The following is a 16601-nucleotide window of genomic DNA, read 5'->3' on the forward strand; positions in this document are numbered from 1 at the left end:
TGTCCCCTGACTGCCCCCTCCTGGGACCCCTGCTCCTAACTGCCCTCCAGAACCCCACCCCCTACCTAAGCCTCCCTGTTCTTTGTCGCCTAACTGCCCCCTCCTGAGAAACCCTCCCCACCTGTACCCAGACTGCCCAAAACCTTACACCCCCAACCCCCAGACAGCTCCCCCCGAACTCCTGACCCATCCAACCCTCCCCCCTGTTCCCTGTCTCTTGACTACCCCCCCCCCGCGAACCTCCCTGCCGCTTCTCTGGCCCCCGGCCCCCTTACTGTGCTGCAGAGCAGCGCGCTCGACAGCGGGGGAGGGGAGCAGGGTCGGAGCTCCAGACGGCGAACGGCCGGCGATCTGTGAATGCAGGGAGGGAGGGGGAGGAAGGGAGTGGTGTCAAGTTTCAGGAGAGAGGAGGGGGAAGTGAAGGAAGGGCTCTTGCTCTCGGAGCCCCGGCTGCTCTGTAAGCCGCACGCACGCTCTGTATGGGGGGGGGAGGAGGGGAAGTCCGGACATTGACAAATTCCCCCCGGACGCTATTTTTAACTCAAAAAAGCCGGACATTTCCGGGGGAATCCGGACGAATGGTAACCCTATAACACTCAGCATTTATATAGTAGTTTCCATCTCCATTAACTAATCATATTCATCTAATCTATTAATCAAAATTAAAAAAAATATTTTAATAACGCATCTATAAAATATACATTTTCAATAATGATACATAATAATGAAATATAGTAGAAAATTGACTGTTGTGCAATTTAAGGCCCTAGTCCTGCAAGGCATTCCACACAGGCAAATCCTTACCCAGGTGTTGGAGTCCCATTGATTTCAGTGCACATATCACATTGTGTCTATCCGCCAGGGTTCTTTTTCTTCTAGCAATGATTAATGGAAAGATTCACCAGAACATAGTTCACTTATGAATTTTAAAAAATTAAAAATGAATCTATCTTTACAATATGTTCTATATAGATTTTTACTAGATATAAACAGGATATGTTCATAAAATATACATCTGGATTTTTGCTTTTTGTTTGTTTGTTTAAAACAAGCCAAATATTTTTAGTATGCCACCTGCAAGAAGGGAATTAGCTGATAATTTACTGGAATCATCTAGATGTGTACACAACATAAATGAATAACTTTGTAATTTTATTATTGTAACCCCTATGCTTCCTTAACCTCACTTCCTTCCCCGACCTTGTTTTTATTCTCATTCACGACACACCTAAAATTAAATTTTAAGTTCCCTGTGGCACAAATGATGACTTATTTGTTCTTCAAAGGGGACACAACACTTTTGGACATCATAACAATAAAATAAATGGCAATAATCATACACTTACATTTAAGTGGCTTTAAAATTGTGACCTCAAACAAGAGTTTTCCATGGATACTGAAAGTCATATTTAAAGATTGAAAATTCATTCTTATTCCACGTCACTGAGCCCCTTTTTGACAACAGATTTAGTCCTACAAAGGGCAGGATCCTGCAATGTGTTGGTTGCCTCAAAACCCATTGACTTCAATGAAATTTGAGAGTATTCAGCACCTCAAAGGAAGTGTTCATCTCCTTGCAGAACTGGGTGCAAGTGTCTATCAGCCTGGTTATGGAATTTCATAAATTTTGTTTGCATTATTAGAAGATTGATACTTCCTTACAGTCAATATAAAAATCTAAGTCATTTTAGGAAGCTAATGTGTCTTACAATTATATTATCAATACCCACTTGGTATTTCAAGAATTATAATGACTTCACACACAGCCATATGCATTTATTAGGCAGCCTCTCTGAAAACCAATAAGGTACTTAGAAATTGAACCTTTTGCTGTAAATCACAGTTATCAAATTGATGTATGCAACCACTGCTGGGAAAGGTTCTCTACAGACCCTGGTATATTTATATATACATACATTTCCAAGTGAAAATTCCATCCAATGACCTTTGCAAAATTCTAAAAAGATTTACAATACAAAGGCTTATGTTTTCATTTTAATTAAGTAATTGAATTTGTGGTACATCATTAACAAAAGATTGTTTTAATTCCTCATGACAATTACTGATAACTTCTATTCCTCAGAGCTTTTACATCAGTATTTGTCAGTCGAGAATGTTAAATATTCAAAATTAACTCCAAAACAAAGAATGCTAAAATAATTAAATATGCTACACTGAGTAAATTTTTTTTATGAGGACAAATGTGCTTCTTGACTTTTATTAAGCTGCTTCTTCAGTTGGAAAGTTCAGTCTATTAACATGGGAAATAAAACCTTCTGAGCTCTGAAACAGGAACCAGTGTCATCAAAACAGTGCTGATTTTCTCTTTCTTTTTTAAATATAACACCATAGAAATCTGTGATGTGAAGTAGTCCTGAGTGCTTAAAGCACTCTACAACATCCTTAGTTCCCTCTATTACATGCAAATAAAATACAAATCAAATCAAATCTATAACTATAACTAGATTAATTCCTTTTTACTGTTTTTGAAACTAATACAGGATGCCAAGATTTTTTTTTCCAACTTAGAAGCGTTAATACAGAAAAAGAACCAAATAACACACCAGTAAAACTTTCAACAAGTTTCATTGGAATGATTAAATTAATTCCTTACAATACACTGGAGCATTCTAACTTCATTTTAACAGCATGTCTAACTTCACTGTACGAGTAATTGCTCTATGAAATACTGTTGTGGAAACATAACTGAGAGAGCTGTTTTTCTTAGAAAATAATTAATAACTAAGCATTATTTCAAAATTACATACAGTTCCTTTAGGAAGAATTTGCACACAGAAAAGGGGGATCTCACGATCACGACCTCAGATCACATCTTCATTATGAAGTGTAGCACTTTGCCAGCTGGGGAGCACTGCCCCGCCACATACAGCCCATATACTTGGGACCCTTTTATTTACTTTAGGGAGTGTGCCTGATAACTGGTAGGAAGGTCTGTTGTTCAGTGACGCCTTTATTCTGGCTTTTTTCTGAGTACTTGTATCTGAATGGACTATTCCTGGACTCAGTCTGAGACCCTTCCAGCTAAACACTGGCCACTGGGTAATTGGTGTTTTTATCCTCAAATGATGATCAGATTTAGTATGGGGTCACAGGATGGAGACCGCGCAACTTGCCCCATGTTGGTATTAGGATATACATGGCAGCACATAATCCTCTGGAATTGGGGCTACCATCACAACACTGGCATTCATTATGGGCCCCTGATGGAGGGAACTCTAGCTCTTGAGGCACAGGTCCAGCTAGTGGCCCTAACTGCTTCCACAGTGGATTTGGAGAAGTGCAGGTAATTCTGACAGGGTAGATAGATCCCTGAGAGCAACTAATCAGGAGGCAGCAAAGTTACTGCCTGCCCTTAAGAATAAAGACGGAATGGACACTGAATGGACTCACTGAATGGACAACTGGGCCAGTGTTTTATGAACATTTGTTCTGGGATACATATGTTTTTGTTACTTTGCAGGCAGTGAATGATCAAGCCATCTGTTGACATCTCCTGTGGTGGAAAACCCTTGCAGACAACTTTGGTTGCCAAGGTGTTCTTTCCCATAAAACATATGAAGATTGGGGAATGGATGTGCTAAGGGTCATTGGGGGTAATAATGTAGGGAATGGAGGAAAGTCTTACTGTCTTGCAAAGGTCTTCAGCCTCCCACGAGGAGATAGATATTCCTCTATAAAACTAATGTGGTTTGGGAATTGTAGCTTCATATTTCATCTCCTTGGGGTTGTAGACACATGATGGGTGACCTCAGGCTTTACGATTACTTGTTACATTGACCAGTGGCTGCAATTTAGCAATGAAGTCAAAGTTACTGCATTTCAATAAAAGTTGCAACCTTCAAATTCCATTACCAGAGAGAGGATTTTGTGTTCTTTCCACATCATCCAGACTGATATCAGCAAGTAAGTTGCTTAAGATGTTACAAAAAGAATCACCTGATTCTCACAAACCATTTGCTGGATGGCACCTCTGATAGTTCTGACTCCTCTAGTGCATGACCTCTGAAGAGTAACATTTTATGTGGGAACTTCAGGGTAAGAAAGAGAGGATGCCAGCAAATTAGTAGCTACAAGAAGATTCCCAGAGAATATGGATTTTTTTTGTTGTTGTTTTTTTAATCATTTCTCTAGATCATTAATGCTAGAAAACTTGTTTTTACATTATGTGCTCAGTCTTGTTTGACTTTATTACAGATCTTTCTTTTACATCTTAAGTAATCTGCTGGAAAAAGTTGTACAAATAACTTGTGCTTTTCATTGTCACTTTAGATTTTTATTTAAAACTTTATCCTGGAAAAAAATTTGACTTGTGGTACACGCACAGAACTCCCATGACAGTCAATAGGAATCCCACATGTATATCAGAGGACAAATGTTGGCCATAAATAGAAGTTAATGATAGATGTTCCATGCTCAGACAATGGAATATGATGATGATGATGATTGACAAAGACAAATAAATAAAAAAGACTGGCAAATGCAAACCATAAGAATCAAATTGTTTTTTAAACTCCAGACTTATGTGTCTTATGTCTTTTAGTCACACAGGTCAATATTTTATATTATCAGAGAGTAGTCTGGACTGTCAGGAGCTTCCAGAATGCCTATTTTTCACCAGTGGTCTGTACTACAAGCCAGCAACAGCCAGGCACAATGGTCCCAATTCATGGAACCGGATGTGGCATTTGAAGGTGACACTGCATTACCTATAAAAACAGCAGGGGGATTCAACTTGATTAACCATCCCCATAGGACAATTAATTAATGGACTTCATTGATCCCAATTTATGTTCTGGCAGGTATGCCTCTTTTGGTTGCTCTGTGAGCACTGGGCAGGCACATGAGTGCAAGCATTAGTAACGAAGCATAATGAAGTCTGAGTTTCACCTTTGACCATTACCATCCAGGTGATTTTGACTTGATGGGGTTTATATCACTGATTAATTTTGTTTGGCAAGGCCATGCTCATTTGCAGTATAATCCTATATGCTGCTTTTAGGAGGTTTATTTCTTGAATGCACATATTAGAGAAGCAAAGGCTAGATTCAGTGACTCACTACTTAAAGATTTTTTGTTGGTGCGGGTTAAGGACATATGAAAGGGACAGAAAGGTGATTTCAGACACTAATTGTGCTTGGTGCCTATCAACATCTTTCCAGCAAATAGCCATCAAGTTAGCAGTCCTTCAGGCTGAGGAAAAAAACTCAGAAGCTTTAAGATCTCTCTGTTTTGAACTGGATTCAGAGGCCAGAACACCCACCAGAAAGGATCACAAAGCTTATGGCTTTAGTTTAGGATACACTGAAATCAAAAAGTTGAGTCACTTGCAGTTCCTGGTAGGATCTCTGAATTTTGCATGTCAGGAAACTGCTCCAGGTTGGGTATTTTTCTTTCAGCTGGGTTCAATAACCAGGGTGGTGCTCAGTCAGCAATATTATACATAGTGACTTAGAAGATAAAGGATGTGATGACATGTTTTTCCAGAGGTTCACTGGAGCATCACTATGAAAATCAGAATGGGGCCTTTGGAGCAATTGGTGAAGCCACAGTTCCTACAGATGCGTAAGTGACTTAAAGCCTGTAGACTGATGGAGAGATTGGTTATTTCAGAAAAATGAAATTTTGATTTTCCAATTTTTTCTTTTCTTTCAGATTTGATCTTAGGTGGCCAGCAGTCTGGTTGATATTGGAGGAATGTTTTGTTGTATCCACAAATGCACATTTCCACAAAAAAAAGTGCCATCCAAAGCGTGGAAAGTCACTCTGATAAGGTATCAGAACACCTATAGTTTCTAATAGCCTTTTTCAAAGCAATGAGCATTTTTACTAATTTATTGAGACATGCAATGCTCACCTGTGATTTCTTTTGGGTGCTTGGTGGGTTATCCTGCATTTACTTCTCTGAAAAATTGATGAAATGGTTACTTACCATATAGTAACTGCAATTCTTTGAGATTTGTATCAAGATATAGTCCACTCTTGGAGCACAGGCACTCCATGCGCTCAAGTTTTGATTCTTTTGGCCAGCAGTGGTCACTGGGGCTATTCCTGTGTGCAAGGTGTCCTTGTGCCCCCTAACAGAAGGCATAAATAGCAAGGGCTAGATCTTGCTCCTCCCTGACTGCTGATATAAAACATTGCTTTGTTGCTATTTGTCATGATCTCAATAGTTAGCTTTCCCAGTATTGGAAGGAATGCCATGCAAACCAGCTGAATAGCTCTCAATTCTAGAACATTTATGTATACGCTATCCTCTTGAGGAGACCAGAGTCCTTATATCTGGAGATGGTCTAGGTGAGCTTCCCACCCTACAATGGAGACATATCTCACCAGCATCTCGGATCGCAATGGTGGAGGGAAGGATATCCGCTTGCATACCTTTAGAGGATCATTCCACTATCTTAATTATGATAGTACTCTTGGGGGAAACTGCATGCTTATGATGTCTGAACTGGGCAGATATCTGAAGATACAGAAGATGTGAGCCTTGGACTCTTGAGGTCCTTTCCAACCCTACGTTTCTATGATTCTATGATGTCTCTGGGGGACGATATACAGATTTCAACCACCCTTGTATACTGCAAAGGTGAAGTCTGGCATGCTGTGTTATGCATAAGCAGGAGGCTATGTGCCCTAGACGTCTGTGTCAGGATCTTACTGATGTTTGTTGATGAGCTTGTAGCTGACTGACAAGATCTACAATGGTGTTGAATATGTCTTGAGGTAGATAAGCCTTTACAGTTGTGGAATCTACTACTGTTTTTATGAATTCTATCCTCTGGGAGGGACTAACAATGACTTCTCTTCACTAACACTCAGTCCCCGGGACGCAAAGAACAGAAATATCTGATGAATGGAGTCGGTCACATGTTGTGAAGATTTCCCTCAAATGAGCCAGTTGTTCAGGTATGGGAAACCTTGACCCATTTTCTCAAGTGACATGCTACCATTGCCACATATTTGGTGAAGGCCGTTGGTGCTGTTCCCAAATGGCTGAGCTCTCTCTTGGGAAAGGAAATTCCTCAATTGGAGACTCAGGTATTTCCTATGAGTAGGATAGATGCTATATGAAAATAGGCATCTTGGATGTTGAGAGCTGTGTACCAGTCCCGTGAATCAAGGGAGGGTTCATACAGGATAACTGCAAGGGTCTAGTGGCCTGTGATATTCAGGAGCTCAGACTAGATGATCCGGTGATCCTTTCTGGACCAAAACTCTATGACTCTTGTTAGGTATATTCTATGCCACCGTAATAGCCGTTATGTGCACCGTACTAATATAACACAAATTATCTATCTATATATCCGGAAGTTATGTTAGCTGAATGTATTATGCTTTTCCCACAATTCTGTTCATTCATGTCAAGCATCCTACAACACTTAGAATCACAGAATATCAGGGTTGGAAGAGACCTCAGGAGGTCATCCAGTCCAACTCCCTGCTCAAAGCAGGACCAATCCCCAACTAAATCATCCCAAGCCTGATCTTAAAAACCTCTAAGGAAGGAGATTCCAACACCTCCCTAGGTAACCCATTCCAGTGCTTCAACACCCTCATAGTGAAAAGCTTTTACTAATATCCAACCTAAACCTCCCCCATTGCAACTTGAGACCATTACTCCTTGTTCTGTCATCTGCTATCACTGAGAACAGTCTAGATCCATCCTCTTTGGACCCCCCCTTTCAGGTAGTTGAAAGCAGCTATCAAATCCCCCCTTATTCTTCTCTTCTGCAGACTAAATAATCCCAGTTCCCTCAGCCTCTCCTCATAAGTCAGGTGCTCCAGCCCCCTAATCACTTTTGTTGCCCTCCGCTGGACTCTTTCCAATTTTTCCACATCCTTCTTGTAGTGTGGGTTCCAAATGAGGCCTCACCAATGCCAAATAAAGGGGAATGATCACGTCCCTCGATCTGCTGGCAATGCCCCTACTTATACAGCCCCAAATTCCGTTAGCCTTCTTGGCAACAAGAACACACTGTTGACTCTCATCCAGCTTCTCGTCCACTGTAACACCTAGGTCCTTTTCTGCAGAACTGCTGCCTAGCCACTTGGTCCCTAGTCTGTAGCAGTGCATTGGATTCTTCCATCCTAAGTGCAGGACTCTGCACTCGTCCTTGTTGAACCTCATCAGATTTCTTTTGGCCCAATCCTCTAATTTGTCTAGGTCCCTCTGTATCCTATCCCTATCCTCCAGTGTATCTACCGCTCCTCCCAGTTTAGTGTCTTCAGCAAACTTGCTGAGGATGCAGTCCGCGCTATCCTCCAAATCATTAATGAAAATATTGAACAAAACCAGTCCCAGGACCGACCCTTGGGGCACTCCGCTTGATACTGGCTGCCAACTAGACATGGAGCCATTGATCACTACTGGTTGAGCCCAATGATCTAGCCAGCTTTCTATCCACCTTATAGTCCATTCATCCAGCCCATTCTTCTTTAATTTGCTGGCAAGAATACTGTGGGAGACTGTATCAAAAGCTTTGCTAAAGTCAAGGAATAACACATCCACTGCTTTCCCTTCATCCACAGAGCCAGTTTTCTCATCATGGAAGACAATTAGATTAGTCATGCATGACTTGCCCTTGGTGAATCCATGCTGACTGTTCCTGATCACTTTCCTCTCCTCTACGTGCTTCAAAATTGATTCCTTGAGGACCTGCTCCATGATTTTTCCAGGGACTGAGGTGAGGCTGACTGGCTTGTAGTTCCCTGGGTCCTCCTTCCCTTTTTTAAAGATGGGCACTATATTTGCCTTTTTTCCAAATCATCTGGGACCTCCCCCAATCACCATGAGTTTTCAAAGATAATGGCCAATGGCTCTGCAGTCACGTCCACCAACTCCTTTAGTACCCTTGGATGCAGCGCATCCGGCCCCATGGACTTGTGCTCATCCAGCTTTTCTAAATAGTCCTGAACCACTTCTTTCTCCACAGAGGGCTGGTCACCTCCTCCCCATACGGTGCTTCCTAGTGCAGTAGTCTGGGAGCTGGCCTTGTTTGTGAAGACAAAGGCAAAGAAAGCATTGAGTACATGAGCTTTTTCCACATCCTCTGTCACTAGGTTGCCTCCCCCATTCAGTAAGGGGCCCACACTTTCCTTAACCTTCTTCTTGTTGCTAACATACCTGTGGAAACCCTTCTTGTTACTCTTGATATCCCTTGCTAGCTGCAACTCCAAGTGTGATTTGGCCTTCCTGATTTCACTCCTGCATTCCTGAGCAATATTTTTATACTCCTTCCTGGTCATTTGTCCAAGCTTCCACTTCTTGTAAGCATCTTTTTTGTGTTTAAGATCAGCAAGGATTTCACTGTTAAGCCAAGCTGGTTGCCTGCCATATTTACTATTCTTTCTATACATCGGGATAGTTTGTTCCTGCAACCTCAATAAGGATTCTTTAAAATACAGCCAGCTCTCCTGGACTCCTTTCCCCCTCATGTTATTCTCCCAGGGGATCCTGTCCATCAGTTCCCTGAGGGAGTCAAAGTCTGCTTTTTTGAAGTCCAGGGTCCATATTCTGCTGCTCTCCTTTCTTCCTTGTGTCAGGATCCTGAACTTGACCATCTCATGGTCACCGCCTCCCAAATTCCCATCAACTTTTGCTTCCCCTACTAATTCTTCCCTGTTTGTGAGCAGCAGGTCCAGAAGAGCTCTGCCCCTACTTGGTTCCTCCAGCACTTGCACTGGTAAATTGTGCCCTACACTTTCCCAAAACTTCCTGGATTGTCTGTGTACTGCTGTATTGCTCTCCCAGCAGATATCAGGATGATTAAAGTCCCCTATGAGACCTAGGGCCTGTGATCTAGCAACTTCTGTTAGTTGCCTGAAGAAAGGCTCGTCCACCTCATCCCCCCGGTCTGGTGGTCTATAGCAGATTCACATCATGACATCACCCTTGTTGCTCACACTTCTAAACTTAATCCAGAGACTCTTAGGTTTTTCTGCAGTTTCACACTTTGCAATGCTGAAGTCAGCTGTGACATTAAAAAATAGGAAACTTGTCAAAGCAAAGACTCATAAATACTTCGCACCGAGTATAATTAGGGAGTACTTTCATGGCACGTCAACACTTGGAATGTAGTATTCAAAACAAGATATGGAAATATATAGGGAGATACCAAGGACAAAGCTGGCACAAACAAGTGAATTAAACTTTAAGTGATGTATAAAGAGTTTTGTTACTTGTAAAATCATACCAGAAATACTAGTAGCTGAAATGCATATCTTTGAAGAGGAGGTTACTCACCCTGTGCAGTAACTGACGTTCTTCGAGATGAGTGTCCCTGTGGGTGCTCCACTACAGGTGTTGGTGCGTCCCTGCGCCTTCGCCCGGAGATTTTTACAGCAGTACTCATAGCGGCCACGCATGCTCAGAATCTGCCCCCCCCCCGCTGTGACTCTAGGGTAATAGAACGCATGCGTGGCCGGTCTCCTCAGTTCCTTCTCTACCACGGAGGCCCCCCAACTCCGAAGTAGAGGGGAGGAGGGTGGGTAGTGGAGCACCCACAGGGACACTCATCTCGAAGAACGTCAGTTACTGCACAGGGTGAGTAACCTCCTCTTCTTCTTCGAGAGATGTCCCTGTGGGTGCTCCACTACAGGTGACTTAAAAGCAGTGTATCTTAAGGAGGTAGGGACTTCAGATCTGGTAGGAACGCCGTCGAGAGTACCGCCCTGCCCAAGCGTATGTCAGATAAAGGGCCTTGAATAAGGGCATAGTGTTTAACAAAAGTATGGTCAGATGACCAGGTGGCTGCTTTACAAATGTCAGCCAAGGGGACTTTGCGTAAGAACGCGATGGAGGCAGCCAGAGATCTAGTGGAGTGTGTTCTAATGCCATCTGGAGGTGCAACCCCTTTCATCTGATAGCACAGTCGGATACACTGGGAGATCCAGTTCGAGAGTCTCTGGGTAGAAATAGGCATGCCCTTGGAGCGCTCTGCAACAGAGACAAAAAGTCTAGAGGAGGTTCTAAAGGGTTTGGTTCTATCCAAATAGAATGACAAGGCTCTGCGAACATCTAGTGTATGCATTGAGGCTTCAAAGGAGTTTGCATGTGGTTTCGGGAAAAAAGTCGGGAGGTGTATGGGTTCATTAATATGGAATGATGAGTGAACCTTTGGAAGAAATTTGGGATGCAACCTGAGGGTAACCTTGTCTTTAAAAAATATCGTATATGGTGGATGAGCCATGAGAGCTGCTATTTCTCCTGCCCGTCTGGCAGAAGTAATTGCCACTAGAAACGCTGTTTTCATGGAGAGGTGTAAAAGGAAGCACGTGGCTAGGGGTTCGAAGGGTTGCTGAGTTAGGGCAGACAGTACCAGATGAAGGTCCCAGGGGGTGGTCGGTTGTTTAATGTCTGGATATAAGGTTTGTAGGCCCTTGAGGAAACGCTTCGTAGTAGCGTGAGCAAAGACAGACGTATCATCAATTTTGTCGTGGAAAGTCGTAATAGCAGCTAAATGGACCCTGATGGAGCTGAAAGAAAGGCCGGATCGCTTAAGGCCCAAGAGATAGTCCAATATAAACGGAAGAGGTACCGAGGTAGGAGAAAGATGTTTGGCAGAACACCAATGTGTGAATCGTTTCCACTTTTGAAGATAGGTCTTGCGAGTAGATTGCGTTCTGCTATGTAGGAGCACCTCCTGAACTTGTTCGGAGCAATCTAATTCGCGTTGGGAGAACCACGTAGGAACCAGGCCTTGAGATGAAGCATGGACAGGTTGGGGTGGAGAAAACGACCGTGCTGCTGAGATAGAAGGTTCGGAATAAGCGGCAGGGAGATTGGTGGTTGGATTGACATTCTGGTGAGGAAGGGAAACCATGGTTGTCTGGGCCACGATGGGGCAATGAGGATCACCTTGGCTCGATCCGTTCGTATTTTTATCAGAACCCTGTTGAGAACTGGTATCGGGGGAAACCCATAGAATAGGTTTCGGTGCCATGAGATCATGAATGCGTCCCCCAGGGAATGTTTGCCCAGTCCTGCTCTGGAGCAGAAATTGAGACATTTCTTGTTCTTTGCAGTTGCAAAGAGGTCTATTGTTGGGTAACCCCAGATGCTGAATACCTCGTGAATGGTTTTGTCGTCTATCTCCCACTCGTGGTCCCATGGGAAGCGTCTGCTCAGTTCGTCCGCTGTGGTGTTCATGATTCCGGGAAGATAAGCAGCTGATACCCGGATGTTGTTCACAATGCACCAATTCCAGAGCTTCATAGCCTCTGTGCACAGCGAATGGGAACGAGCTCCGCCCTGCCTGTTTACGTAAAACATGCAAGCAATGTTGTCCGTCATTATGCGTACGTGATGATGTTTGATTAGTGGCAGGAAGTGACGGCACGCGTTGCGAATGGCTCGAAGTTCTAGTACATTTATGTGCAGGGAGGTCTCGGTTGGTGACCATAGTCCCTGTACTGTGTGATGAGACATATGTGCACCCCACCCTGTCATAGATGCATCGGTGGTCAGAATGCGTGATGGAGCCTGTTGAAGAAACGGGACTCCAGAACAAAGGTTGGAGTGGACGGTCCACCAACGTAGCGAGTCTTTGACTGGAGTAGGCAGGGAGAGAGTCTTGTTTAAAGAATGCATATTCGGTTTGTAAACCGTTGCCAGCCACGCTTGGAAGCACCTCATGTGTAGGCGTGCATTCTGGACGACAAAAGTGCACGAGGCCATGTGACCTAGTAGTTGCAGGCAGTCTCGGGCAGTTACCTGAGGGCTGTTGCGAATAGTTGTGGTCAGTTGTTTTATGGAATTGTAGCGATCGGGTGGGAGCGATGCTAGCCCGGTCCGAGAGTCGAGGTCTGCGCCTATGAACTGAAGGTGCTGGGTGGGGCGTAATGTGGATTTGTCTCTGTTTATTTGTAGGCCCAGAGAAAGAAAGCACTCGACTGTGAGTCGTGTGAACCGGAGCGCCTCGTCAAATGTTGAAGCTTTGAGGAGGCAATCGTCGAGGTACGGAAATATTATTACCCCTTGTCTCCTGAGGTGAGCAGTGACTACAGCTAGAAGTTTGGAAAAAGCACGGGGGGCTGTAGATAGTCCGAAGGGGAGTACCCTGTATTGGAAATGTGTGGAACCAAGGGTAAATCGGAGGAAATGTCTGTGGGCCGGATGTATAGTGACGTGGAAATAGGCATCTTGTAGGTCGAGGGCAGAAAACCAGTCGCCCTGCTCCAGCGCTGGGATTATGGTATTGAGGGTCACCATCTTGAACTTTTGCTTTTTGATGAATCTGTTGAGCCGCCTGAGATCGAGGATTGGTCGCCATCCCCCATTTTTCTTCTCCGTTAAGAAATAATGGGAGTAAAAACCCTTCCCTCTGTGTCGCTCTGGCACGATTTCTACTGCTCCCAGATGAAGGAGATGTTGCACCTCTTGGAGGAGTAGCTGCTCGTGAGAAGGGTCCCTGAAGAGGGACGGGGAGGGTGGGTGGGTGGGAGGTAAGGAGAGGAAGGGGATGACGTATCCAATTGTAACTACCTCTAAGACCCACTTGTCGGAGGTAATCTTCCTCCATTGTTGGAAAAAAGGTCGTAGGCGGTGTCCAAAGATTGGTGTGCCGGCTGAAGTGAGGGCATTGCTTTCTAAACCCTCGACCAAGTTTTCAAATCTGCCTATTAGCTGGTGGGGGTTGAGGCGCCCCTGTAGAGTTTGGGCGACGTCACTGGAATCTTGGCCGTGGACGTTGCGGCTGTTGCTGTTCCTGCGGTCTATGGGAAGGTTGTGTAAATGCGGGATAACGTGGCCGGTGGTATGGTTGGTATCGATATTGTCGTCTTCTTGCCGTAGGTGTCTGGAGACCTAAAGACCGGAGGGTTGTTCTGGAGTCTTTCATTGAATGAAGCACTTCATTCGTGTTAGAAGCAAAGAGTTTGTCACCGTCGAAGGGAAGATCTTCAATTGTGTTCTGAACTTCGCGAGGAAAAAAGGAAGAGGAGAGCCATGAGCCCCGTCGCATGACTATCGCTGTAGCGGTAGATCTTGCCGCTGTGTTGGCTACATCGAGGGCTGCTTGGAGAGCGGTGCGTGAAATGGCTTGGCCCTCAGAAACTATAGCTCTGAACTGTTGTTTTCTTTGTTCTGGAATGTCATCAATAAAGTCCATTAACTTATTATAGTTTTTATGGTCGTATTTTGCCAGGACTGCAGTATAATTAGCTATGCGAAATTGGAGGGTGGAGGATGCATAGACCTTGCGACCAAACAGGTCCAGTCGTTTGCTATCCTTGTTAGGTGGGGCAGAACGAGAATACTGTTGTCTAGCCCTCTGGTTCACAGCGTCCACTACCAATGAGTTTGGTGCTGGGTGGGTAAAAAGGAATTCAGAGTCCTTTGGAGAAATAAAATACTTCTTGTCCGCTTGCTTGCAGGTAGGTAGGCTTGTCGCTGGAGTCTGCCAGATGGACTTAGAGGGTTCTAAAAGGGCTGCGTTAATTGGAAGTGCCACTCTGGAGGAAGAAGGGGGCTGTAGGATGTTCGTTAGCTCATGCTGTTGTTCGGGAACCACTTCCAGGTTAATGTTCAGGTCACTAGCAACTCTCTTAAAGAGGTCCTGGAATTTTGTATATTCATCAGAGGGAGTGGGAGGAAGGGGAAGTAATGCTTCCTCCGGTGCTAACTCCGGATCTGTTGGACCAGGAGAAGGGCTAGGTTTATCCTGGGAACGTGGCTGTGTTGCCAGGCGTCTCGTGTCACTAGCATATGCATTAGGAGACGGCACTGGATCAGTGTTGCGCCTGGTCGAATGGCCACGGGGCATGTGTTCCCGAGGGTATGATGTCCATGGTGTCCAGTATTGCCATGGTGGCGGGTAGGGCATAGGTGGTGCCATCCAGGGGTTCATCCCCCAAGGGGCAGGGTCCTGAGAGTGGGATGAGGTAGTATTTCCATAGCCCTTATTGCTCTGGGTCCGGGGCTGGGAGTCATGATATGGGGAAAAAACTCCCTGTGGATCTGTTTCCTCCTCACTGGAGGAAAACTGCTCAGATCCTGACTCAGGCATCGAAACAGAATATGCATTCATGAGCGGAGACTGCAAGGTAGGTGATACTAGCAGATCAGCTGTCTGGGTAAAATGAGTGAAAGCAGCTCCTGCGGGAGATGAAAGCTGAGCCGACAGAGGCTGCTGCACAAGAGCATTCCTGCGATCGGGGCTTCTGGCTGTGATCTGTGTGTCAGAATGCCCCGCAGGCGTCGGTGCCGCGGTCGGTGCCGGGCGAGAAATGTCGGGCTGCCTCGGGTGAGGCGTGCCGTGGAATGTCGGCACCGTCTCATTTGCGGTGCCGAACGGTGCCGTCCCTGAGGCAGGCAACTGGAAGCCTGATGCCTCGGCACCGGAGCTTCTCGGTGGCGCTGAAGCCTCAGGCGGCTTTTGCGCTGTTCCGGAGGAGCCTGGCTCATGAAAATTGCTGAGGCGAGGAATCACAGGCAGAGAGATCGTTGATCTGCCTGGAGAAACTTTATGCCTCATAGTCCTGCTCGGTGAGGAAAGGTGCCCCTTTTTCGTAGACTTCTTGAGCTTTTTTGAGGGGGGGGGGGGCTGTGTCGGGTAGCGGAGCCGGCTTCAATGCCTGGGTCTGAAACTGACCCGATAGATTTTTGAAGCAGGAGCAGTTTGAGTTTAAGCTCCCTGTCTTTCCGTGCCCTGGAGCTGAGTTTACAGCAGTGGGCACATTTTTGGGGAATGTGAGCTTCCCCCAAACATTTTATACACTTTGAGTGCCCGTCCGATGAGGGGATAGCTTCCTTACAAATAGCACAGCGCTTGAAACCGGTGGAGCCCGGCATAGCCGCGGCTGACAGGAAATTTTTTTTTTTTTAAGATAAACTGGGTAAGTAACTATTTTAACAGAGAAAACTGACAGAAAAACTGGTTTCTAAAGGATAATTAAGGCAATAGTGAAGGATTCTCTAATGAGTCTGCTGAGCTCCGTCTCAGGCCGGGGACGGTTGAGAAGGAACTGAGGAGACCGGCCACGCATGCGTTCTATTACCCTAGAGTCACAGCGGGGGGGGGCAGATTCTGAGCATGCGTGGCCGCTATGAGTACTGCTGTAAAAATCTCCGGGCGAAGGCGCAGGGACGCACCAACACCTGTAGTGGAGCACCCACAGGGACATCTCTCGAAGAAGAAGCATGCCTTCCATAAAAGGTGAACACACTGCGAGAATTTACTTCCCAGAAGGTGGGTATGTAAGTCTCCTTTTTGTAGTGTATTGCTTTGTTTTTAGACAATAAATTTGGCTATGTTTGGTTATTTGGCCTCTTGAACAAACTGAGTGTAGTCAATCAATTGGCTACACCTTGTAGTCAATACTCTAAAGCATATTCCAGTTCCAGAAGCAGAGCAGTCATAATTGGAGTCCCACATAAATATCAGTTTACAGGGGGCTAGTCCTGCTAACGTGCTCAGCACTATACTGGGGCAATGGCTAGTAGGGGGGATGGTATCTTTGCCCCAGATGAAAGTAGAGGTGATTTAGCCAGGCCCCAGGACACTACAGTTACTCATAATGGTAAAAGTTTTTGCAAACAAGAACGGCAGTGCTATGTGCAGGTAGATACAAGCCATCCGTAC

General features: G+C 45.0%; 1 protein-coding gene across 3 annotated transcripts in view; it reads right to left on the reverse strand.

Moving 5' to 3' along the window:
- ATRNL1 (attractin like 1) overlaps nt 1-16601 on the reverse strand; it is a 1006335-nt gene that overhangs the window by 483223 nt on the left and 506511 nt on the right. Inside the window, exon 25 of one of the 3 annotated variants that reach the window (XM_034775241.1) lies at nt 837-875. The exons of the other annotated variants lie outside the window; for them this stretch is intronic. Within the exon in view, the coding sequence (XP_034631132.1) occupies nt 852-875 (24 nt within the window). The 3' untranslated portion in view covers nt 837-851. Of the gene's footprint in view, nt 1-836; nt 876-16601 lie in introns of those variants that run through there. 3 annotated transcript variants of the gene reach the window in all.

This window comes from Trachemys scripta, chromosome 7 (genome assembly GCF_013100865.1).
Source record: "Trachemys scripta elegans isolate TJP31775 chromosome 7, CAS_Tse_1.0, whole genome shotgun sequence".
NCBI lineage: Eukaryota > Metazoa > Chordata > Testudines > Emydidae > Trachemys > Trachemys scripta.